Source organism: Lissotriton helveticus, chromosome 5_1, assembly GCF_964261635.1.
Source record: "Lissotriton helveticus chromosome 5_1, aLisHel1.1, whole genome shotgun sequence".
Taxonomy (NCBI): domain Eukaryota; kingdom Metazoa; phylum Chordata; class Amphibia; order Caudata; family Salamandridae; genus Lissotriton; species Lissotriton helveticus.
The window spans coordinates 101,932,178-101,957,447 of NC_136065.1; the positions used below are offsets into that span (position 1 = coordinate 101,932,178).

A 25,270-nucleotide genomic window follows, 5' to 3' on the forward strand; every position below is an offset into this window, starting at 1 on the left:
ATTCCCCAGAACATTTTTCTCCTAGCCCAACACGTTCCAAGAGTCCAGAATAACATAGCAGAGGCACCCTCGTCTACAGACCCCCCGGACCCGACCTCAGTTCAGCGACTCCATAGCCGACTTCATCAGCACGCACTCCCTGACCTCCACCGACTACATTATCCTCGGAGACCTGAACTTTCACCTGGAGAACAACAACGACAGCAACTCGACAACCCTGATCGATAACCTCGCCAACCTCGGACTGAGACAACTCGTCGCAACGCCCACCCGCTCCGCAGGCCACACGCTCGACCCCATCTTCTCCGCAAGCCCCCACGTTGCCTTCAGCCACACCACCGAACTCCTCTGGACCAACCACTGCGCATCCACTTCTCCTTCCAGAAACCCACCATACACCACCGCACCCAACAGATCCACCACCACCACCTCATCAGGACGGCCAAGAGGACCTCCTTCAAGGATCGCCTCGACAACGCATACAATAGCAAGGAGCTCTTTAACATCGTGAAGGAACTCTCCAACCCCAGCTCCAACGACACCTCGCCATCGCAAGCCCTGTGCGACTCCCTCGCCACTTTCTTCCACCGCAAGATAGCAGACATCCACGACCGCTTCAACACCCAGACAGCCCCAACAGACAGGAACACAACAGACTCACCGCACACCATCGACCACGACCCCCTGCTAGCCTGGACCAGCGTGAGCATCGATGACACCATCAAGACCATGAGCACAATCCACTCCGGCTCCCCATCAGATCTATTTCCGCACCACATCTTCAACAAAGCCAGCAGCTCATCGCACCCACCTGGCCAATGTCCTCAATCTCTCCCTCGAAACCGCGACCTTCCCAGAAAGCTGGAAACACGCCGAGATCAACGCCCTAAAACCCATGGCTGACCCTAAAAGCCTCAATCTTCCGGCCCATCTCTCTGCTCCCGTTCCCGGCCAAGGTCATCGAGAAGATCATCAACAGACAGCTAACCCGATACCTCGAAGAAAACAGAATCCTGGACCCTTCCCAGTCAGGATTCCGCAGCAACCACAGTACCGAGACTGACCTCATCGCTTCCACCGACGACATCAGGATACTGCTGGACAACGGTGAGACCGCAGCCCTCATCCTCCTGGACCTCTCCGCCGCCTTCGACACAGTCTGCGACCGCACCCGCCTCCACGCCGCAGGGATCCGAGACACAGCCCTGGAATGGACCACCTCCTTCCTCTCCGGCAGAACCCAGAGCGTCCGTCTCCCCCTATCCGATCCGAAGCTTTCGAGATCATCTGTGGCGTACCCCAGGGCTCCTCCCTCAGCCCGAAACTGTTCAACATTTACATTCCCCGCTCGCACACGTCGCCCGACAGCACGACCTCAACATAATCTCCTACACGGACGACACTCAACTGATCCTCTCCCTCACCAAGGACCCCATCACCGCCAAAGCCAACCTCCACAAAGGAATGAAGGCCTTTGCCGACTGGATGAAGACCAGCCGACTAAAACTGAACACGGACAATAGGGAAGTCCTCATCCTCTGCTCCAACCCCTCAGCCTGGGACCCACCGACCACGCACGCAACCTAGGAATCATCCTCAACTCAACGCTCTCCATGACCAAGCAAGTTGTGAGAAGGTGGCCTGATATGCAGTGCTCACTGTTCTAGTGATCACTATGTATCAGTCCAAACAACCCTTATTGATGTTTGGTTGTAAGTCAACCTGATAGACCAGCTATCCTAGTAGCATGGACACGTGCAGTCTTTAGGCTAAACTCTAGAGGGCGTGTTAAGCCAGCTGTTTTACCATCACATTACCCCTTGAACACCAAGTGAAAGGACACCACACAAGTTGTTATGAAAATAAACTGTATATTTATTTATAACAAGACTACCCTGGCTCTTTATGAGACAGGGAGCTAAGCACACAACAAAACTCTTACGAAAATACTTAAAGTCGCACAATTTACACAGATGCCCGAGGGGCACGAAAAACCATATACTATACAAGTGGAATGCGAAATTACTAGCAGGTAAGTAATACTTTTCTAGACTTTAGAATCGCTAGGCCTACAATACTAAACACTTAGGTTAGGAGCAGGAGGCCTGTGGACGTCGTGTGCCGAGTGGGAACTCTCACGCGTAAGGCGGGAAAAAGTTTATGGATGCTAGTAATGGCAAAGTTACTGTTCTCGGGCGAACCCGACTAGGTGGGTCGACAACGGGAGTGGATCCGAACACTTAGGGTGTTGGACTATGCTGGAGCACCGGAGTACTCAGTTTACCTAGCCCAGGGGCTGCGGCTGCATAGGGTTGAAGTTGCGTCGGAAACCCACGTTGAAGAACCAGGAGCCTGAAGAAAGAAGTTGCTGGCAGGCGGCCAGTGAAGAAAGTTCGTGGAGATCCAAGCCTGGATCAGGGAAGAAGAAACCTGTAAGCAGAGGGGACCAAGTTCTGAATCACTAGCCAGTGATTTAGGTGGGCACCAGGATGGCACCGGACGAAGTCACCTCAGCCAGGTGAGTTGGCGCTGCTGGGCTCTGCAGTCTCTCGGACCAGGAGGCGTTGTCGGCGACCAGGATGGAGGTGCGAGCTGTCCCACGAAGGTACTTGCTGTCGACGTCGCTGGACCCAGGATTGGGGCAACAAGTCTTGGCAAATGCAAGCCCACGCGGTGGACTCAAAATGGCGTCTTGAGTGGACCAGGAGGGTCCGGGGTGCTCCTCTGTTGGAGGGGAGCAAGGGCCAGTCTGGAGCAACCAGACCAGCGGTGTTGTCGTCGTAGTTTGTCGTCAGAAGGGCCACTAGCCAACGGGCAAGCGACCTGGACAACGCGGTGAGCAGCAAAAAGCAGAAGGGCCCCACGCAGATCTCGTGGATGCAGGGGGGCTGGACTTCGGTGCTGGAGCTGCTCAGGGTTGGGGCTTCTCTTACCCCAAAGCACTCGGTCGAGGGTCACTCGGTGGTCGTGCTGGGCAAGCGTCGTGCAGTCTTGAAGATGGCCGGTCCCTCGAGGTCTCGTCACACCCACGAATCTCAGCGTGACTGATGATGTAGGTAGAGGTCAGAGATGCCAGGGAAGCCGGTTCTCGTCGAGCTGGGCAGTCTTGATCCGGAGGAGAGACTTACAGCAGACCGCGATGCTTGGATGGTGCCTGCTGCTGCAGGGTGACTACTCCTTAGCCACAAGGGAGAAATCTTGAGAAGAGTCTTGAGTTCCTTTTCGTAGAAAGTAGTTTCAGGATTCAAAGATGATCTGATTTGGAAGGGGGCCAGTTCCTACCTTTATCCTGCAAAAAGGGGCTGGCACGCGACTAAGTCCTGCCCTATGGGTGGGACTAGGAAGGGGGGTGGTTACACCCCTCTCCCAGGCCGGGCTTTCCCCAGCTCAGGGGCTGGTGTGCCCCTGGAACTGGTTCTGGCCGGCCTATGCACAGTGAGCACCGGGGTGCCACTTGCAGTCACCTTCCTCTATAGCCCTGCCTACCTGGGATACACAAAATCCTGTCTGGGACGGTGCTGGCACCACCCTGGCAGGAAACCCTTTGTCTTTGCTTCCTGCTCTGGGAGGACTCCCAGCAGCAGGAGGGCAGACTTGTGTCTCGGTGGCAGCATCCATTTTGTGGAGCTGAGGCTATGTTCGACTTTAACCGGGGTTACAGGTTACATACATGTCGTGTCCCTCTAGAAGGGTGGAATGCTAACCCCGTCGCCAGAATTGGCGAGGGGTTAGTATTCCAATTCGTATGACACCTTACTCGACATGTTTTGATAATGTTATACCAAAGTTAGCATTTGACCGCGAGGTACATAATGCACTTAAGAGTATATGGTATAGCGTTATCATGGAACAGCTATCAGGACTTGGTTCCGCAAGCTGCAAACGGGCTCAGCTCATGCCAGAGCACCATTTCACATTATTCCAAGCACTCTGCCTTCAGGATTGTTAAGGCCTGCCATAGGAGTGACTGATAGGAATATATGTGTCCATTTTTAGGGTTAGATATAGGAATACTATATCTAAAGCAAAGGGTGAGTACACCACCTTGCCCCAGCTGTCAAGCAGCCAGTTGTGTCTGATTTAGTTAGTCAACCCAGGGGTGGCATAATACATGCTGCAGCCCCTGGGAGACTTCTGGGTACACCTCTGCCCTGGTTACAGGGACACAAGAGAGGGCCCAGTGCCAATTCAGTACCTGGGTACAATTTGGAATAGAGAGAACAGCTAGGCTGTGGGTCTGATTAGCAGGCCCATCGTAAACCAGTGAAGCAAAAAGCAAAAATCTGGGGTGATCATAGGATTGCAGACCCTACTCTCCTACACAAGTCAACCCCATCTTCATCACCCTCCGCATAATCTACAGGTGGATCCCGACAGAAACAAGAAGAACAGTCACCCAGGCCCTCGTCAGTAGCAGACTGGACTACGGAAACACCCTCTACGCAGGAGTCCCGACCAAGCTCATCAAACGACTACAACGCATCCAAAACGCCTCGGCACGACGGATCCTCGACGTGCCACAGCCACATCACCCCCACCTGAGAAACCTGCACTGGCTACCCGTCAACAAGAGGATATCTTTCAAGCTCCTCTTCCATGCACACAAGGCACTCCACAAGACCGGCCCAGCCTACCTCAACAAACGACTTTCCTTCTACACCCCCAACCGCCAGCTCCGCTCCGCTGACCTCTCTCACCACCATCCCGCGCTTCCAAAAGAAAACCACCAGCAGGAGGTCCTTCTCCCACCTCGCCGCCAAGACCTGGAACACCCTCCCACTGAACCTACGACAGACCGAAGACCTGCTGACCTTCAGGAGGTTACTCTAGACCTGGCTGTTCGATCACTAGCGCCCCCCACCCCCACCCAGCACCTTGAGACCCTCACGGGTATGTAGTGCGCTCTACAAATGTTGATTGATTGATCTGTTAAGTCGTCAAACGCAACAGATTCACGAGTGGGAACTTCATCCGCAAGTTCTTCAACCATTTTTCCACATGTGGGGACAATCAGAGATAGATCTCTTCGCCACACATGAAAACTCCAAATGCCCAAGCTTCGCCGCCAGATATCCACACCCACTGTCCAAAGGCAATGCGATATGGATGAATTGGTCAGGCAGATAAGCGTAAGCTTTTCCGCCTCTCCCACTCATTCCACTGGTGGTGCGCAAACTGCAGCGACACTCACTGACACTTATCCTAATTGCTCACACATGGGCAAGACAACCATGGTACACAACATTGCTGGAACTATCAGTAGTCCCGCACCAAAAACTACACCTCTCCCCACGCCTCTTAACACAAAACCATGGAGAGATCGGACACCCGGACCCAGCACAGCTCAATCTAGCGATCTGGCTCCTGAAGTCTTAGAGTTTGGTTACCTTAACCTTCCCCCTGACTGTATGAACGTTATCAGAGAGGCTAGACGCCCCACCTCTAGAGCCTGCTATGCAGCCAAGTGGAAAAGATTTGTGATATATTGTAACAACAACAACATCAATCCACTAGAACACATCATATGTTATCTACTAAATCAAATCAAAAACCCTTTATTCGGTTATTAAGACAGAATAACCATAAAAGTACAAATAAAAACACAATTATAAAATATAATTAATTCATCCAATGCACTAAAGGTCTGTTCAACTCAGTTCAGGATACAATTGATTTACGTGATTTGTAAACATTTTTTAAAACTGAAGAAATAAATACAATAGTTAAAATGTTATCCAATTTCTGTACAGCTAAAAAGGCAGGGCGACCGTGATTAATTTTCAATAGTGGAACAACCCATCTACGTCCTGTCATGGTATAAAATTTGCAGAAGAAAAGAATATGCATATCCGATTGCTCGGACAAGTTATTACAGGGGCACATAGACCAGTTTTTAGACCAATCATTCGTTACAGGAAAACTGAGCAACCTAAACAACAAATTTAATCTGAAACGAGTTAATAAAAACCTTTCATGGTCACTCATTTGCAGTCTGATATATGGCTGCATTTTTCTTAAAATTACAATCTGTTCGTGGGCTACCACTGTCACTTTCTTCATTTCTATTATTGATCGGTGCTCATGTAGGTAAGTCATACATTTTTCTTTCAAAGACTTCCTTGAGATGTTACATAGAGCGAACGGGTCGGAGAAATAATTCCCCATGCACAGGTCATTGAGGAATTTCCTCAAGTAACACAACCACTTTATTTTGTTACTCTTTTCTAATCTGACCTCATTGTTCAAGATCAAGCGATTTAGCCCACACTCATCAGTCGTCCAGATTCTGTGCCAAAGTAATACTGGGGCGGTCATTATGGTATCCTCCAGATATGGTTCTCCAAGTTCTGCATGGCAGACATATGTGGAGACACTTTTAGGCACTGCTAGTAGATATTTCATAAAGCAATTTTCTATCGTCTGTAAAGATGTTACATTTGCATAGCCCCATAAACCTGCGCCATATGTCACAATTGGCACACAGGTGGCTCTATACACAGTCAGCATTTCCCCAATGGGTTTTCTTCCTATTTTTTGTCTAAATATTTTTAAAGCCATAATGGATTTACAGTACAATAGTTTTCTGGTGTTAATTGTAGTATTCCATAGGCCCGTCTGATCAAACAAAACTTCTAAATAAGAGAAAGTTATAGTAAAATCAACTGGGGAAGAACCAATAGCAACCAGCTTTCTCTTTTTGTGCGCACCCAAACCACAGTTCATGGTGAAGGTCTTTGTGCAGTTTATCCTCAAATCCAGCCCGGTCATAAAATCCGCAAAGGAGGTAACTAAACTTTGCATCGCCATAGGTGTTCTAGCCATCAAGACGGCATTGTCGGCGTACAACAATGCTGGAATCGGTCCTACCCCCACCATCGGCATGTCCCTACATTCCTTCAATAGAGTGTTCTCCACATCCTTGATATAGAGTGAAAAAAGGAACGGGGCCAAAACGCAGCCTTGGGGTACTCCCCTTGCAATGCCAAAGGAATCTGTGCATTCGCCGTTTTTCCCGTATCTAACTCTGGCGGTTGCGCCCAGGTAGCGTTCACGAAGAAAGTTGATTATTGAAGGATCTACCCCCAGTTTCACCATCACCAGCCAAAGTTTACTATGCGACACACAGTCGAATGCAGTACTTAAATCTACAAAGGTTAAAAACATTCGGCCGTCCTTGGCTTTTTTGTATTTTTCTATTAAAATATACAGATTCAAGCATTGTTCGATTGTACCGAGCCCCTTTCTAAAACCATACTGTAAATCACTGATTATCTTCTTCTCGTCTGCCCAACATTGCAATCTGTTTATAATCACCCGTCCGAAGATTTTAATAGTAAAATCCCGGAGTGATATAGGACGGTAACATTGACAACTAGCCCTGTCACCTTTTTAATATATGGGGACTATCCATGATTCGCACCAGGAGGGCAATAGGTCATTTTTAAGTGTGGCATTAAAGAGTTGTGTAAGAATCGGAGCCCAAAGGTCAGTATTATTTTTAAAGAGATCTACAGGGACCCCATCCGGCCCCGGTGCCTTACCCCCCGAACTTGCATCAATGCTAGCAGTTACTTCTGTTACAGAGATATCAGGGACTAAGTTGCTCATTAAGTGTAAGGGGTACCCAACTGGATCTGTCTCTATTAAACTGTCTTCCCCTTGCATCTCAGCAGAATATAAATGTGAAAAATGTTTCACCCACTCCTTCTCAGGGATCGCTATTTCAATTTTTGCTGCAGTGTTATGTTGCAGAAACGGGACATTGGCAACTTTCCAGAAAGCTGAGGAGTCTCTGCTTAATGATGCTTCGCACAGAGAGTCCCATGCTTCCTTTTTTAAACTATCTTGTCTCCTTTTTAGCGTCTGCTTATGGTTATTTCTGCAGTCTCGGATTAGGGAACTATCCTTAACTGCAGCATGTAGGGCACATTTAAGTTGGGAATAGGCCTTAGTGCAGGCCGTATCAAACCACCCCTTTTGAACTTTTTTACCACCTTTACTTTCAACCCATAACAATTTCTTAATTTGTACAATGATTGTTAAGAAATGTTTTAATGATATCAGGGTCGGGGGTATTTATATCTGTGCAGGCATAGATTTGAGGAGCAATACTCTTTATTAGTTTTTGGAAAAAATCATCCGGAACGATTTTTGTCCACTTAAAGGAGTAGCCGTTTTTCCTAAACATGGAAATGTTGTCTACTCGTATTCTGGATGTGGTTTTTCCATTTACCTTTTAAGACTAGGCTAAGGGGAAAGTGGTCACTCAGTGAGTTGTCAAGTGGAAATTTTTTGTTATTTGGGTGTTACTTTTTCTTGCAACGGAAGCTGGTCTCATGATTTATTAAACGTAAGAACGACCCCTATCGTTTTCTGCAACATCCTATCTATTGCTGTCAGGCTGGGAAGTGGTGTCGAAATTTATGTTTTCTGTCTCGATCTAGAACGAGTGTGCATTGGTGTGTGTTTGCCCATGTTTCAGATGGAAGCTACAACCATACAGGACAGACCATACGAGATACTAATGCTTTTAGCCACGATGTCAATACAACTACACACCTAATGCTCAGCCAAGGGGGTTGGCCCGTCCTGTCCTTCTCCGTCCTCGGACGGCCTCAGATGGTCCCGCCCTTGTCCCGCCCTTGTCCCAGGCTTCTCCCGGGACGCTCCAGCGCGTTCCCGCGACGCGGGGATAATAAGAGTTATATGGGAGGAACCGTATGGGCGTGGCTTGCTCCCCACCCAGGTGTTGTCAGGGAAAGGTTCCTGGGACTTGGAGTCCGCCTCGAAGTTCCGGCGTGTCTCTACAAGTCCAGGATCACGGTATGTTCCCCACATCACTCTATCAGAGCCCGCTGTTACCAAAAATGTTTGGCAAGCTTAGACCTTTCCTCACGAAACAAAAGATCACTCAAAGACCTCCACACTGCGGCACCCCATGTTATCTACTACATCTTCAAAGGCCTAATCTAGCATACACATCTATTAAATTACACCTCGCTGCCATAGCAGCCTACTTGCAGAATAGGCAGCACTTATCACTATTCAGAGTACCTACCATCAAAGCATTTATGGAAGGTCTCAAAAGAATAATTCCTCCCACGGTGCCACCCTCCCCGGTGTGGAATTTGAACATTGTTCTCACAAGACTAATGGGCCCTCCATTCGAACCTCTGCATAAATGTGAATTACAATTTCTTACATGGAACGTCACTTTCCTGTGGCCATTACTTCCCTTAGAAGAGTCAGTGAGCTACAAGCACTCACTATTCAAGAACCATTTTTACAACTCCATCATAACAGTGGTTCTCAAAACCAATCCAAAATTCCTCCCTAAGGTTATTTTTCCCTTTCATCTCAATCAGTCTGTGGAGTTGCCAGTGTTCTCCTCGGAATCACAAACAGTCGCAGAAAGAGCTCTTCATACTCTAGACGTAAAAAGAGCATTCCTTTATTACGTTGAATGAACAAAACCTTTTCACAAAACCAAACAACTTTTCGTGTCCTTCTCACCACCACATAAAGGCAACCCATATCAAAATCTGGAATTGCAAGGTGGATTGTTAAATGCATACAAATTTGCTATCACAAAGCAAAACATACATTATCTATTCCTCCTAAGGCCCACTCTACCCCCAAGATAGGGGCTTCAATGGCATTTCTAGGGAACATTCCCTTAGATGACATCTGCAAAGCAGCTACATGGTCTACACCGCACACATTCACAAAGCACTTTTGTGTAGATGTGAAAACAAGACAACAAGCTACTATAGGCCAAGCTGTACTCAAAACACTATTTGAAACTACTGCAACAGATACTGGTGATCGCCGCTAAGGACGGGTACTGCTATACAATCTATGCATAGTGTGTGATCTGCAGCTCATAAGCCTCGAACGCAAAATGCTACTTACCAGTATGCATCTGTTCTTGGCATGTAGAGCTGCAGATTCACACACGCCCTCCCACCTCCCCGGCTACCGTTATCTGTTCCAGTATTATCTTATTTAGATAGAGCATACATGGGCATTTTTTCTGTTTCTCACAAAACTCCATAATTTCCATACTGGCGAAAAACATTATGAAGATGGAGCCCATGCCCACTATCATCCAAAGGAGGAGTCGCCTATCTTGTCACTTCCAAAGACTTTTCCAAGACAAAAACAAGTGCAAACATCTGGGCCCAACACCAGATGGCAAACTGTGCATAGTGTGTGGATCTGCAGCTCTACATGCCAAGAACAGATGCATACTGGTAATTAGCATTTTCCATCTCCTTGCAGAACACCTCCCAGGTGTACACAAGGTTATGTTATGGGAACTTATATAGCGCAACGATTACCCGGAGGTGTCCTGGCACTGGTTATTATTCCTAAGTAAATAGACGGTGAACTGCTGTTACAGGTTAAAAAGACAGGTCTTAAGACTCTTCCTAAACGTCAGGAGGTCTGTGCCTTTTCTCATGTGGAACGGAAGGTCATTCCCTGCAACACTTTTGTTGTATAGCGTTACACATCCAAAGGTACATTGAACTCCTAAAGTGTCGCATTTTACTTCTTGAGAGAACTAAGCTAATTCTACCATTTTGAAAATGCAGTATTGTGGATTTTTGTCGTTTGTGGTCTTGTGTTAAGTCTATATAAAAATACTTATTTTTATACTACAACTTGTGTGGTGTCCATCTGTAGTGTTGTCGCTGGGTTACTGTATGTGTTAAATAAACACACCAGACCTGTTCCTGAAGGCTTATCAAATATCAAAATGTGGAGGTAGAATTATTTCCTTATTTATCTACATTGAACACTCCTTATTCTTTATAAGGTAGTGTCACACCACTTTCTTTGCATTCTTTTTATATAAAAGTGTCTTTTGTCAAATAACAGTCATACCCCATCAAGTCTTGAAAGACGGGTAACCCTGGTATATATACCCAAAAACACACCCATACATGTGTTTTTAATAAATTGTGAAAAAAGCAAAATGGCACCTCGGAAGGCAAAGAAAGTGGTGTGACACTACCTTATAAAGAATGAGTGTTCAATGTAGATAAATAAGGAAATAATTCTACCTCCACATTTTGATATTTGATAAGCCTTAAGGAACAGGTCTGGTGTGTTTATTGATGAATTGAGAGGAGGGCGACCTGGTTTCTGTATTCCCTCTACAGCTCCGTATTGATAGAATTACTGTATGTGTTCACAAATGCTTTACACACTGCCTCGGAGATAAGCCTGTCTGCTCATGCCAAGCTACCAAGGGGGTGAGCAGGAGTTTTTTTTTAGGAGTGTACACCCTTACCCTGACTAGAAGCAAGGGTCCCAATTTGGTCAAAGGTACCTACCTCTGCCAACTAGAGACCCCCAAATCTAACAGTTTGGCAACCGAAATCTTTCGCCAGACTGTATCAACATCATTAAAGAGGCTAGACACCCTACCACAAGAGCATGCTATGCAGCAAAATGGAAACGGTTTGTCATTTATTGCACAAACAGTCAATCCACTAGATACCACTATTCAGAACATTAGCTGCTATCTCTTGCATCTACAACAATGTAACCTAGCATATACACCTATTGGGCTACATCTAGCTGCCATAGCAGCCTATCTACAAAACCGACATTTGTCTTTGTTTAGAGTACCCGCTATCCAAGCTTTTATGGAAGGAATAATTCCACCCACAGTCCCGTCCTCTCCAGTGTGGAACCTAAACGTCGTCCTTACCAGACTCATGGGTCCCCCTTTTGAACCTCTCCACAAACGTGAACTACAGTTCCTCACTTGGAAGGTAGCTTTTTTGGTCGCTATCACATCTCTCAGGAGAATTGGTGAACTCCAGGCATTAACCATACAAGAACCATTTTTATAAATCCATCATAACAAAGTGGTTCGTAGGACTAACCCTACATTTTTACCCAAAGTCATATCTGCCTTCCATCTCAACCAGTCTGTTGAACTCCCAGTATTTTTCCCTCAACCAGACTCCGTGGCAGAACAAGCCATTCACACGTTAAAAGAGTGATACTCTACTACATTGAAAGAAAAAGATCCTTTAGAAAGACCAAACAACTCTTTGTGGCTTTCTCCCCACCTCATAAAGACAATCCCATCTCAAAGGCAGGAATTGCAAGGTGGATTGTTAAATGCATCCAAATATGATATATCAAAGCCAGACGCACGCTAACCATTTCCCCTAGAGCTCATTACACATGCAAACTAGGGGCTTCTATGGTGGCATTCTTAGGGAACATTCCCCTAGATGACATCTCCAAAGCAGCAACTTGGGCTACACCACACCTTCACAAAATACTATTGTGTAGATGTGCAGGCAAAAAACAACAAGATAGTGGATACAGGTAGCCACCAGTAAGGAGGTAACTGCTGTATAGTCTATGCAAAAGTATACAATCTGCAGTCCACATGCCTCGAACGGAAAATGCTACTTACCAGTATGCATCTGTTCTTGGCATGTAGAGCTACAGATTTGTATACGCCCACCCGCCTCCCCAGATATCTCCATCTGTTCCAGTACTCTCTTATTTAGGTGCATTCACATGGACATCTCTTTCTACTTCTTACTACTCCATCGTAACCCTTCGTGGCCAAAACAATCTAAGGGTGGAGCCGATGCCCATGCACGCTTTCGTCCTAGGAAGGAGCCACTTACGTCATGACTACAAAGACTCCTTCCAAGACAAAAACAAACTGCAAATATCCGAGCCCAACACCAGATGGCGATCTATGCAAAAGTATACAAATCTGCAGCTCTACATGCCAAGAACAGATCCATTAGTGGATAGCTGCATGTCGTTTGAGAGTCATCTGGAAGCAGTTTTAGGTTACAGCAGAGGGGACACCTACCCAGTATTACTTCATAGGACAGTGCCTGGGAGCAGTTTGTTGCTTAATGTGAGAATGCTTGCAAACAAGAAAGAAAGTCAAGGAATTATTGGATTGAGGTATTGGACAAGGCATCGAGAAAGTCAGATGGATCTAAGCCAAAGTACAAAACTTGTAATGAGAGAACCAGAAAAAAATAATTATTACTCTGCAGAGAAATCAGAACCGAGGAAGGCAGATATATCAGTAAGCACCACCTCATGGACTCCAGGTACAGAACTTCAGATATTCTGTGTTACATCAGGCATTCAGAGACTCAAACGTGCAGGAAAACACAGATTCCAAGCTTCAGATTCAGATTCCCAGGTGCAGGACTACATAAGTTCCAAGGTCCTGTACCACAGAGGTTCCAAGATGTAGGACTTGAGGGATTCCAAGGGGCTTGACTTTGGAAAAACTCCAGGGACTCCAAGGAGCAAGGCTTTAGAGATTCCGAGGTGCTGGAAACTAGAGATTAATAACAAGACACACAATTAGACATTTTAAAGTACTACTAGTATATTCCCCAATGGAGTGCACTTTCTTTTCATCTTTCCTTTCCTTTCATTTGCACTGAGGCAACCTTCTCTCTAACTCAGACTAGTATATTTGTTCTGAAGGACAGTACCACCTCATACTCATAAATCCAGCTGTTTCATGGCTTCTTGGGTATTGTAGAGAACTCCCAGTATCCTCCTCGTTTATTTTAAGTGGAGTCAGGCGGTCATGTGGCAATAATGACCTTGGACCAGTTTAAATCGAGAGTTGTTGAATGGTCTTTTTATCCATTGACAGGCTGTATTGGCTACCAATCTATGGCCCTTCATCATTGTAAGCAGCGTGGCCCTGGTTTATGGTGTCTTGCACTTTTAGTTGGTTTTGCACCTGTTATCCTCACCCAGTCACTACCCAGCAGGTTGTAACTGGGTTCCCATGTATCTCTGGTGCTTTAATTGTTGTGTGTAATAGTAACACACGCTGTGCTCTGGTCCATAGGACTGCCTATGGTTACAGCATTATATTTCTAATAACTGGGTGTAAGTGGGGTTCCTTATGTTATCTTGTAAACAGTGTTTTTTTTGTTAGACTAACATGATTTATGTGTGTTTCAGGTGTAATGATGTGAAGCCTCAATGCCCAGCGATAGTCAAGGTTTATAAAGGTAAATACATTTGGGTTTATTATGGATATTTGATACTATTTGATGAAAGTGACATTGTTTGTTATAGTTATATGCTTGATATACTGCTCACACATGCCAATAGAGCAGCACATCTAACCATGCACACAGCTCGAGACCAACTATTAATCCGTTCAAATCAAAATCGTACAAGCAAAATAAATTATATGTATTTTTGTAATGAGAATATGCACTAGTTCTCAAATCACAGTCCAATTGCTTGGTTTGAAGCTCTACTTTCTAACTTTTCCAGAAGTTTTAAAACAGGTTTTGGGATTGCATGACTTATGCTGGTTTTTTCTCAACATTGAACATCTCCACAATTGATAGGTCTACTGACCTGTTTCCTGTTTGATTCTTGCTTTCCTCCTTGGATCTTAAGAAATTCTATTGCAGTAATTTTGCTCTTAGAAACATTGATCCTGTAGAGACTGGTAATTTCATGTTACACAATTACTGCAGTATTCTGAGATGTTCCCTATGGGGGAGAAAAGTAACTCTGGATACCTGATTGTTGTCATGAAGTCACTTTATTTAGGAGCAAGCTGGGCACACATTTGTCTTATTTCCACACCTACTAATATGATTATATGTATGCATGTATATGGTATTTCTATTTTGAAAACCTAGCTTAAAGGCCGTGCAGCCTCATCCTTAGCCCGCCATCAGAAAGAACCCTGAGATGCTACTTGTGCCCACCCCCAACCTATTGGTTGTCTGGCCTGCCCATCCAACACCTTCTCTGCACCTCTGTCACTCGCTTTAACTAAAGTGTATTTCCCAGCAAAAGTGAATGTACGCTAACATGTATAAATAACTGTGGGTACTCCTAAACCATGCCCACATTCCTCACTACTGCTTCGTCCTGCACCTTACAAAATCCAGACACCGCTCTGTTCATCTCCTGCTATACCTTGTTGATGGCTTCCAGTTTTATTGCCCCCCTCCACACACTCTTGGGCAATGACTATGTCTACATTATCGTTGTCTTTTTCCATGACTCCTTCACCGTCTCCAAATCCATTTCTATTATTTTAATTGATTCCCGTGGACTGCAACAAATCATTTTCGGGTAAGTGCAGCATCAATGCATCTGGGCGTGGCCATTTCCTGCCATTCACACACACACACACTACATCAGTTGACCCACCCGCATGCTGCATGTCAGTGGGTCTGTGTGTGGGTGACTGTCTGAGGGTCTGTCACTGGGCTTGTGAGTCTCTACGTGGGTCTCTGACTGGGTACATAAGTCTCTGAGTGGGTATGTAAGTAGGTGCATCTGTATCTGGATGGGTGAGTGTATAGGTGTATGAGTCTTTGGACAGGTCTGTCGGTGAGTGCAGGAGTCTTTGAGGGTGTCTGAGTGTGTCTCTGCCTTGGTGCAACACTGTATGAATGGGTCTGTGAGTGGTTCATCACTTCTTAAATGTGTCTGGGAGTGGGTGAATAGGTCTCTGAGTGGGTGCATGAGTTTCTCAGTGGGTCTGTCAGTGGGTGCATGAGTCTGAATGGGTTTGGGAGTGTCGGTCTCGGGGTAGATTTGTAAGTGGGTACATGAGTCTTAGTGGGTCTGTGAGTGGGCGCATGAGTCTCTGAGTGGGTCTGTGAGTGAATGCTTGAATGTTTCAGTGGATGTAGGAGTGGATACTTCAGTCTCTGAGTGGATCTCTGAATGGGTGGGTGACCCTGGCTCTTTGAGTGAGTGGGTGTGTGTGTGTGAGTGGGTGCACGCGTGGGTGCACGCATCTGTGAGTGACTTTGTGACTAGATGTGTGAGTGTCTGAGTTGGTCTGTGAGTAAGTGCATGAGACTCTGAGTAGATGGGTCTATGAGTGAATGCATGGGTCTCTGAGTAGGTGTGTCAATGAGTGCATGAGTCTGAGTGGGCCTGTGAGTGAGTGTGTGATCCTCTGAATGGGTCTGCGAGTGGGTGCATGAGTCTGAGTGGCTGTTTGAATGAATGCATGAGTCTTAGTGGGTCTGTGTGTGAGTGATTGAGTTTGTCTTTGAATGGGTGCATGAATGTCTGAGTGGGTCACTGTGTGGGTTAGTGACTGTCTCAGTGGTTCTTTGAGTGGATGTGTGATTCTCTAAGTTGGTCTGTGAGTGGGTGTATAAGTCTGTGATTGGCTCTGTGTGAGTCTGTGAGTGCATACAAATAATGTATGACTGAGACTTTGAATCTGTATATATATATATATTAGAGAAAATCTTGTACTCAGGAATATTACATCTGATCAAACACAAAGACTGAGACGCCGCGAATCATCACAGGGTACAATGCCTACCATACCAATGTACGAAAAATTCTGTACAGGCATTGGCCTATAGTACGCAGTGACCCCACACTAGGACCATCATGTGCTAAATTGCTGCAGATTATCTACAGAAGGGCTAAGTCTATGAAGCAGGAATTGGTATCTAACATTCCGAGCCAAGTGAGTAACACCAATTGGCTTCAGAAGAAGAAGGGATTTTTAAGTGCAAAGCATGCCAGCATGGTATCAATCTCAGCAAAGTACACCTCCCACTCAGGAAAACACCTCTGGAGTTGAGCGGGAATTTTAATTGCAAAACAGATTATGCAATCTATGTTTTGCAATGTACTTGCAAGAAACGGTACGTTGGAAGTACCTTGCATCCAGTACATGTAAGGATCCTACAGCATTTGAGAGCTGTGGCCAACGATGACCAAAGTTACCGGCACGCCATATCATCGCTTTTCACGGAGGGAGAGTAGAAGATTTGCAATACTTTGTTATTGACTGTGTCAACAAGAACACAAGAGGAGGCAATAGTCCTAGCACTTAGGCGATTGGAATCGAGGTATATTATCTTGCTCGATACCAAGGCTCCTAATGGCTTAAACTCCGATGAAGCATTAAGTGTGCACTTGTAATCAAATACATAAAAGACTAGCCCTGTATTCAGATGTATACCTTTTTTCATCTGTAATTTCATTATTTATTGGCTCCATGCAAAAATCACATACCCCACTCCTCTGAAACTTCGTGATAGGGATATGTGTAAAAAATTACAGTATTAGCACTTTAGAATGAAATCAAATTTCACAATGAGACAGTCTGGTTTTTTTGGAGCACAAAGGTTAATTTAATTTTCAATTTCACAAGTTCATTTATAAATCACAGTACTGAGTTACCCAATATGAGACAAAAAAGAGAGATATTGGAGGCCAACATCACCATGATATACATATGGGAGTTTTACAATAGCCCACAATCGATTAAAAGCCCACTGGGGCAAGATACTTTGTGTAAAGATGCTAAAAATTGTTGTCAAGAAGGTCTATTGGAGTTGCTATATGGTTGTATACCGATGGCTACAATATAATCCAGTACTGTGGGAAGTCACGTTGTCTTTAAATTTCACAGTATATATAATTTTTTCAAATAATTGTTTTGCACTGTTTAAAAACAGAAATATGGTTTTCCTTGCACTTTTGTTAGTTAGTAATGAACACAGGTATTGTTGTTGCATGATTACATCGTCACAGAAACATTAGAAAATATAAATGACAATAAGAGCAAATGCAAATAAGATTGTGCATGTATAAACTGTTAAAGTTTTGCAAATAGAATGAATTATGTTTCAGTTGATAAAAATCTGAAATTAGAATTTGCAATGCCGGGAATCACTCGTGATACAAATGTTTCTGTCACCTTAATGCATCTCTTCCATGTCTATGATAATGGGGAGGGTAACCATAGCAACTAACCTACGTCATCAGGAGGCTCTGACAAACCTGTTGTGGGTGTGTATATATTCTTATCGTTTTCACTTGAAGTTGTTGTGAACAAGGCGGTTGTACCGCCGAAACGCGTTAGCCGTCATCGTTGGGTGAATAAATTCCTCTTTGGTTGAATCCCACGGAGCCAGCGCCTTTTTGCATTGCTGTAACGAAGGTTTGGATGTTATATATATATATATATATATATATATATATATATATATATATATATATATATATATATATATATTCACTGAAAAAACTATAGGTTATAGACCATATATAGTTAGGAATTAGCATTATCAAAACCTTATTTTACTCACACAAATCCATTGAAATTCGCATATATAGTTAGTTGCACTAACTATATATCGCGCACCCGCAATCCACTGCTGATGATGTCACATATTACATCATTCATGACATGGTCAGTGACATCACTGATGACATCACTGATGACATCTCAAATGACATCACTGATGACATCTCATTTGACATCAATGATCACATCACTGATGATATCATTCATGTGATAATACAATGCATCTCCTCACACTCTAATATAACCTCTGTTACACCCAGTGTTAAATACAGAGTATAATTTTTGAAACCATTGACACATCAATACTAGTTACTACATACGCACTCACTGATTCTTACGTCTACACACACATTCACTCATTCACCCATACAATCATTCATACATACAATCACTCATCTTTACAACACTATCATATGCACTCATACACCTATACAGACACTCACACTCTGCCACTCATCCATGGAGTTACTCACACACCTAGTCAGTCCTGTAAAGAATCAATCACACTTCCATGTTCTCATCTATACAGTTAAACATAGAACACCTTACATTTTCAAACATATACTAACACATACTTACTCTCTTATACAATCACTGATACAAGTACACATTGATCTGCACAGAGTCACACACCTCCCAGCCAGCCACACACACACTCAGTCTCCCCTACAAATACTTGGGCAACCAATCAATAACCCATATAGCCACTCATATAGCTACTGATCAACACATGCAGCAGCTTGCACAACAACAGACATACTGATGCACACTTTCAGACAGTTTAGTCACTAACCCATGCATTCAGTAAGACACATTTAATCACTCACTCATACAGTCAATCATGCACCTACTAAAACCTTCATTCAGACACTTATACATCCACTCATTCTTCAATATGTAAAACATATTTAAACTTTACAGAAACACACAGTCACTGGATGATGTCATTTGAGATGTCATTTGAGATGTCATCAGTGATGTCATCAGTGATGTCACTGACCATGTCATGAATGATGTAATATGTGACATCATCAGCAGTGGATTGCGGGTGCGCGATATATAGTTAGTGCATCTAACTATATATGCGAATTTCAATGGATTTGTGTGAGTAAAATAAGGTTTTGATAATGCTAATTCCTAACTATATATGGTCTATAACCTATGGTTTTTTTCAGTGAATTTTCTAGGTTTTGTAAATGCTAATTCCTAACTATATATAGTCTATAACCTATGGTTTTTTCAGTGAATTTCAATGGTTTTTTTAATAGAAAATATCAAATGGTGTAAAATATTCTTCTTTTAAAGGAAAAATATTATGTATCTAATTTAATTTTTTTATGTCTTTAATTTTTTTTATTATTTTTTTTTTGTTTCGCTACCGGTCCGCGCACCGGGTAGCTTCCCGTTAGCTCAATTTGGTGCCGCGACCCAATCCGCGTACCGGGAAACGTTCCGTTAGCGCAACTCCCGCGATCGAACACAACATCGTGACGCGTCGCGTAAGCGCGACGTATCGCGTTGCTGCGTAATGCGTCTTATGATGCGCCGCGTTAGCGCACCCGGAAGTGCTTCGGTCCGCGTCCCGAGGCGCGAAACGCAACACCCCGGAAGCGAACCGGGCGCGGAACGGGACGCGTAACGTAAGCGTAACAGGTCATGTGACCTGAAAATAACACTTTTCATTGGTTCATTAAATTTTTTTTTCCCAAATGATGAAAGCCCCCACCTTTTTTCCTCACTCTGACTTTCATCTTTGTGAGAGGAAGACCTACTTTCCATATTTTCTAAAATGGCAAGTGTTGTAGCTGCACACACCTACCACAGACCCAAAAGCTCTTTTCAGAGCTACCCTAACTATGATCACTCTAAATAAATTTTAAATGTAATTTTTTTACTAATTTTCACGATTTACGCTTTCCAGAGCGCTACCCGGTTCGCGCACCGGACGCTGACCGCGCGAAAATTTTAATTTTTTTTTTTTTTTTGGGACATATATGGGTCTCCTCCTCCACCCTCACAAAACCTAGGGGGTCAGGATATGTCTCCCTTGCCCCCTTTTACACAATCCCAGCATTGTTTAGCATCCATCTTGTGTCCAAATTAGACCTTAACGCAAGATGGCGGACTCCCGTTACGCTACCGGTAAGCTACCCGGTTTGCGTACCGGGTAGCGCCTCTACCGCGAAAAAACTGAATTTTTTTTATTTATTTTTTGCCCCGCGGGACCCTTTAATAGCCCCCTCATCAATCCTAGGAGGTCAGGAGGGGTCTACCTTGCCCCCTTTCATTAATTTCCCCCTTCGTTTTTCTTCACCTCTTGTCTCTCGATCCTACCGAGAGACAAGATGGCGGCCGCTCCGGACTGTTTAGAATGTTGACAGACACCGGAGAGCCAATCAGCTTCGCTTCGCGAAGTTCCGTTACGCGTCAGGTACGCGAACCGGGGCGCTAACCGGAGCGCTGTCACAGATATATATATTTTTTTGAACGTTAATTTATCAAAATCCACTGGAGCACATATATTGAGACCTAGCAAAGGCACATCGGGCAAACAAGATCTACAATTTTGCCAAGTTTCGTGGAAATCCATTCAGCCGTTCGAGCTAAAAGTGAGTCCAACCGCCCTATGGAAAATTGCATGGGAAAAACGCGTTTTGGGACCCCCTTTTTTCTCGGCCCCCCCTTAACGAACCCCCCCCCCAAATTTTTAGGGGCTGCTCAGAAACACAATGTTCCATTTTCCTGAAAATTTCAGCCAATTCCGTCCTCAAACGCCAAAGTTATTCGACATAGAATTTTCAAAAATCCCATAGGAAAAAAATCCTAACTATATATACCTACTGGCGACCGCCAGTAGGTTATATATTACCTACTGGCGGTCGCCAGTAGGTATATATAGTTAGAATTTTCAAAAATCCCATAGAGAAAAAATCCTAACTGACCATATCATGAATGATGTAATATGTGACATCATCAGCAGTGGATTGCGGGTGCGCGATATATATAGTTAGTACAACTAACTATATATGGAATTTCAATGGTTTTGTGTGAGTAAAATAAGGTTTTTTAAATGCTAATTCCTAACTATATATGGTCTATAACCTATGGTTTTTTCAGTGAATTTTCAAGGTTTTGTAAATGCTAATTCCTAACTATATATGGTCTATAACCTATGGTTTTTTCAGTGAATATATATATATATATATATATATATATATATATAACCTACTGGCGGTCGCCAGTAGGTATATATAGTTAGGATTTTTTTTATTATTTGTTTTTATTTGTTCATGCGGGGTTTACGCCTCCATCGTAACGTTACATCGACGGATGCGCTGAATACCGTTATGGGTCGCGACTCCACATACGTGGGGGAAAAACTGATCTAGACTTTCTAAAACTTATAAGGGAGGTCTAAGGCTCCCCTACAAAACACCCATGGGGTCAAGGTACTCCAACCCTGAACCCTTCTGTGCTATCAAACATTTAAAACATTTCCCTGGACCGACTCCACTTCATGAAATGGCGGCAGCAACATTTTTCCGCAGCTTGCGGCCTGCTAATTGAAGCACTCCTCCTGCTGCTTGGGATTGCTTAGCTCCACATCAGAGATGCGTCCCTCTCTATATATACAATTGAAAAAATCTTTAAATAAATGTGCAACTACTGAACGGATTTACACCAAGTTACAAAAAGGTCGCTTTCTAACCAATAGCTACATTTCTGCCAAATTTGTTGTAATTCCGTGCAGCAGTTCGGGCTGTAGCTGTGCCTACAGTTCCTATGGAAATTAACATGGGGAAAACACATTTTGGGACCCACCCTATTTCTCAGCTTCACTGGACGGATCCCCCGGAAACTGTCACAACAGCAGCTGAAGTGAGCGAGATGTTAGTTTTGAAAATTTCGTTAGGATTCACCAAACAATGCCAAAGGTATAGGCATATGAAAAACACTTTTCCTATGGAAACTGCATCCTAAGTATAATTCCCTCCTGACAAGCGCCAGTAGATTATTTATTTGAATCTACCTATACATTTCATGCCCAAAGATTGCCACCGCTGTTGCCACCTACTTCCACCACCAGTGGCTCCCCAGTGCTGGACTGACATTCAATGGAGAGCACTGGCAGTGCCTTTTGTCATTGGCTGTTAGTAGCCAACACTTTAGGGGAGGGGTCGCTTGCAGAGGTTCCTGCAGCCAGTGATGACTGGTAATCTTTTAAAGTAGAGTCTCAAGGTTGGAGTGGGTGCATTCACTAAGAAAAATTAACAAATGGGGTGTAATTATGAGTTTTAAAGTATATTTTTCTAAAAAGCCATCTGGTCACAGTACATTCGGTTTGATGATAAAATGACAGTGCATGGCCTGCAGTTCCAATGCAGTGCCAGTGTTTCCTATGCACTACCAATGCAGTCCATGCCTTGCAGTAGATCTGAAGGGAGGGAAAGGACTATTCACAGCCCACCCACCTCCCCATTCACAGGGGACCTGGTGAAACGCCGGATCGCCAGCTCTATCGCCTTGTCAAGCATTCCTGCGGCCCGCTGGAGAAAAGAGTCCATAGTCACTATTGTGCCGAGCGTGGCTCTCCCAAGATCCATGGTCACCTTGCGTTTTCCCATTGCGAACTCTGACCAGTATGCCTTAGCATGTTTTAGCACAAATATAAGCAGTCTCAGGCTCTACTTGCGTGCACAGGCTGTTCTTTCTAGTAGCTCTTTGAATCTGTACCATCTAATAGAGTGTACTGGTGATAAAAGGCTGGCTCTGGCCAGTCGGTGACCACACTAAGGATTGGGAGGTTACAGGGGGCCCCTCAAAGAGCTCCTCTGTGTGCACTCTTTAATGAATCTGACTGGAATTGTTGCAGGTTTTATATGCTGAGATGTTTGGTACTAAACATCCCATATTTCAGCGAATCCATCTTGGAGCTGGGGAACTTGTAATGAAGAGTCCTCAGCCCATGTACTTACTATAGCTTCCCTGGTCACGTACAAGATCCAGGAATCAACAAGGATATTGCAGGGGCATACCTGCTCATGCTGATATGCCCTCAGAGATTTAGTGCACCCTGCCTCAGGGCTAAGGCCAGCTAGAGGAGGGGGGGTCTCACGTATAAGTCATGCAGTGTCTATGGGCATGGCACACAGGGATGTGTTCCATGTCGACTCCTCAGTTTTGTCTGCACCAAGACACGCTTGTGTGCTTGGTGAGGGGTCCCATAGGATGGCACAATTCGTGTTGCACCCCTTAGGGACCCTCTGTAACCACAAAGCCCTTGGTACCACAGGTACTTTTTTACAACAACTTGTATGTGAGCTAAAGGGGTGCCAATTGTTGAAACTAAAGGTACAGTTTAGAGAAGGAGATTGGCACAGGGGACCTGGTTAGCAGGGACCATGTGCACTTCCAGTTGAAATTGCATCATTTTCCAGGCAAAAAGTGGGGGCTAACTATATCCGAAAGAGGCACTTTCCTACACTTGGAGTAGGTCTGTCACCCTGTACTATCTAATGCAGTGTACTTACTATTACAGCATACCTTGGAGTAGCTCTGTCACTCTGTACCATCGGCGGTAGTGTATTTACTAGTACTGCATACCCTATAGTAAGTCTGTCACTTTGTACCATCTAATGTTGTGTACTGACTAGTACTGTCTCCCTTCTAGTAACTATCATCCTGCCCTGTCACTCTTTATCATCTAACCTTGTCACCCGTACCTTCTAATGCAGTGTACTGATTGGCACAGTATATGTTGTAGTATCTGCTTCTCTGTGCCATCTGATGCAGTGTACTGCATGGTACAGTGCCCGATCAGCTGTAGTGTTTGTGTAGTACAGTGTACTGTCTAGCACTGTGTTGTGTAGTGTTGCACACTGCATGGTGCAGTGTAGTGTGTAGGAGAATGTCCTGTCTATATAGTGCAGTGTAGTGTTTGGTGTAGGGTGCGCTTTAGATAAATGCGTGCTTTAGTGTAGTGAGCAGTCTAGTGCTGTGCGCTTTAGTGTAGTGAGCTGTCTAGTGCAGCGCGCTTTAGTGTAGTGATCAGTCTAGTGCTGCGCTCTCTAGCATAGCGTGCTCCTTCCAGATGTGGTGTAAATTAATCATTTGTAAAACCGAAGTAGTAATTACAGCCTTTCTTTCTGTCATTAAATCTCTAATTGTAAATCTCTTCTCTGCAGTGATGGTGACTCTGGATCCTGACACGGCTCATCCACAGCTCCTCCTGTCTGAGGGGGGGAGACGAGTGAGAGAGACGGGCACATGGAAGACCCTGCCGGGCACCCCCAAGAGATTCAACTACTTCCACCCCTGTGTGCTGGGGACCGAGGGGTTCACCTCCGGCAGACATTACTGGGAGGTGCAGCCGCTGCAGGAGGGGGCAGGGTGGCATGCAGGGGTTGCGGCAGAGTCTGTGAACAGGATGGGACGCTTCACACAGTCATCTGCGGAGGGAGTCTGGGCTGTGCATGTGTGTAATGGTCACTACAAGGCTCTCACCACTCGAGAGACCACTCTATCTCCACGTGATAAGCCCCAGAAGCTGGGGGTGTATCTGGACTACGATGGGGGGCGGCTGTCCCTGTACAATGCTGTCTCCATGGAGCTTCTCTACACCTTCCCGCAGGCCCCCTTCAAAGAGCGGCTCTTCCCGTACTTTTATCTCTGGACGGGCGCGGAACTGAGGCTGCTGTGAGAGCGGCAGGGAGCTGCAGCCCCTCATCCTTGTGCCCTCCCCCCCCGATAAAATGTAACCAGGAGCACAAGCAGAGATGCTTTTCAATAATAAAACGCTCCCTTTGGGGATAATTCTCTTTGGAGGGGGTAGTAATTCAAGTGTCTAGAAAAGGTTTCTTTCATGTAGATTTATTCATGTATAGATGTCAGCCCACCCGATGTGAAGAGCCCTCCCCTCACCGGATGATCCCCAGTTTAAACTCCAACATGCCAAAGAATCTTCTTCACAATTGTGGTGTTTTAGTTACCAGCATCTTGGTAACATGAGGTCTCCTGTTCTAGAATGGAATGGGGTGTGGGAGGAGCAGTTGGAAGGTTGTTCGTTTGTGTGAGGACTCCATGCAACTGCTCCTAATAAATGCCTATCACCCCAATACCTGCTTGTGTCCCCTTCTACAAACTGGC

At 44.9% G+C, this 25,270-nt stretch overlaps 2 protein-coding genes across 3 annotated transcripts in view; both read left to right on the forward strand.

The window, feature by feature from the left end:
- The window catches only part of LOC144754224 (E3 ubiquitin-protein ligase TRIM39-like), a 168,030-nt gene extending 143,166 nt beyond the window's left edge, over positions 1-24,864 (forward strand). For both annotated transcript variants that reach the window (XM_078641813.1, XM_078641812.1), the window contains exons 5-6: positions 13,987-14,036; positions 24,310-24,864. In XM_078641813.1, the coding sequence (XP_078497939.1) occupies positions 13,987-14,036; positions 24,310-24,824 (565 nt within the window). In that variant the 3' untranslated portion in view covers positions 24,825-24,864. The remainder of the gene's footprint in view (positions 1-13,986; positions 14,037-24,309) is intronic.
- Positions 1-25,270, forward strand: part of LOC144754225 (E3 ubiquitin-protein ligase TRIM39-like) — a 574,742-nt gene that overhangs the window by 302,810 nt on the left and 246,662 nt on the right. The gene's annotated exons all lie outside the window — the stretch shown is intronic.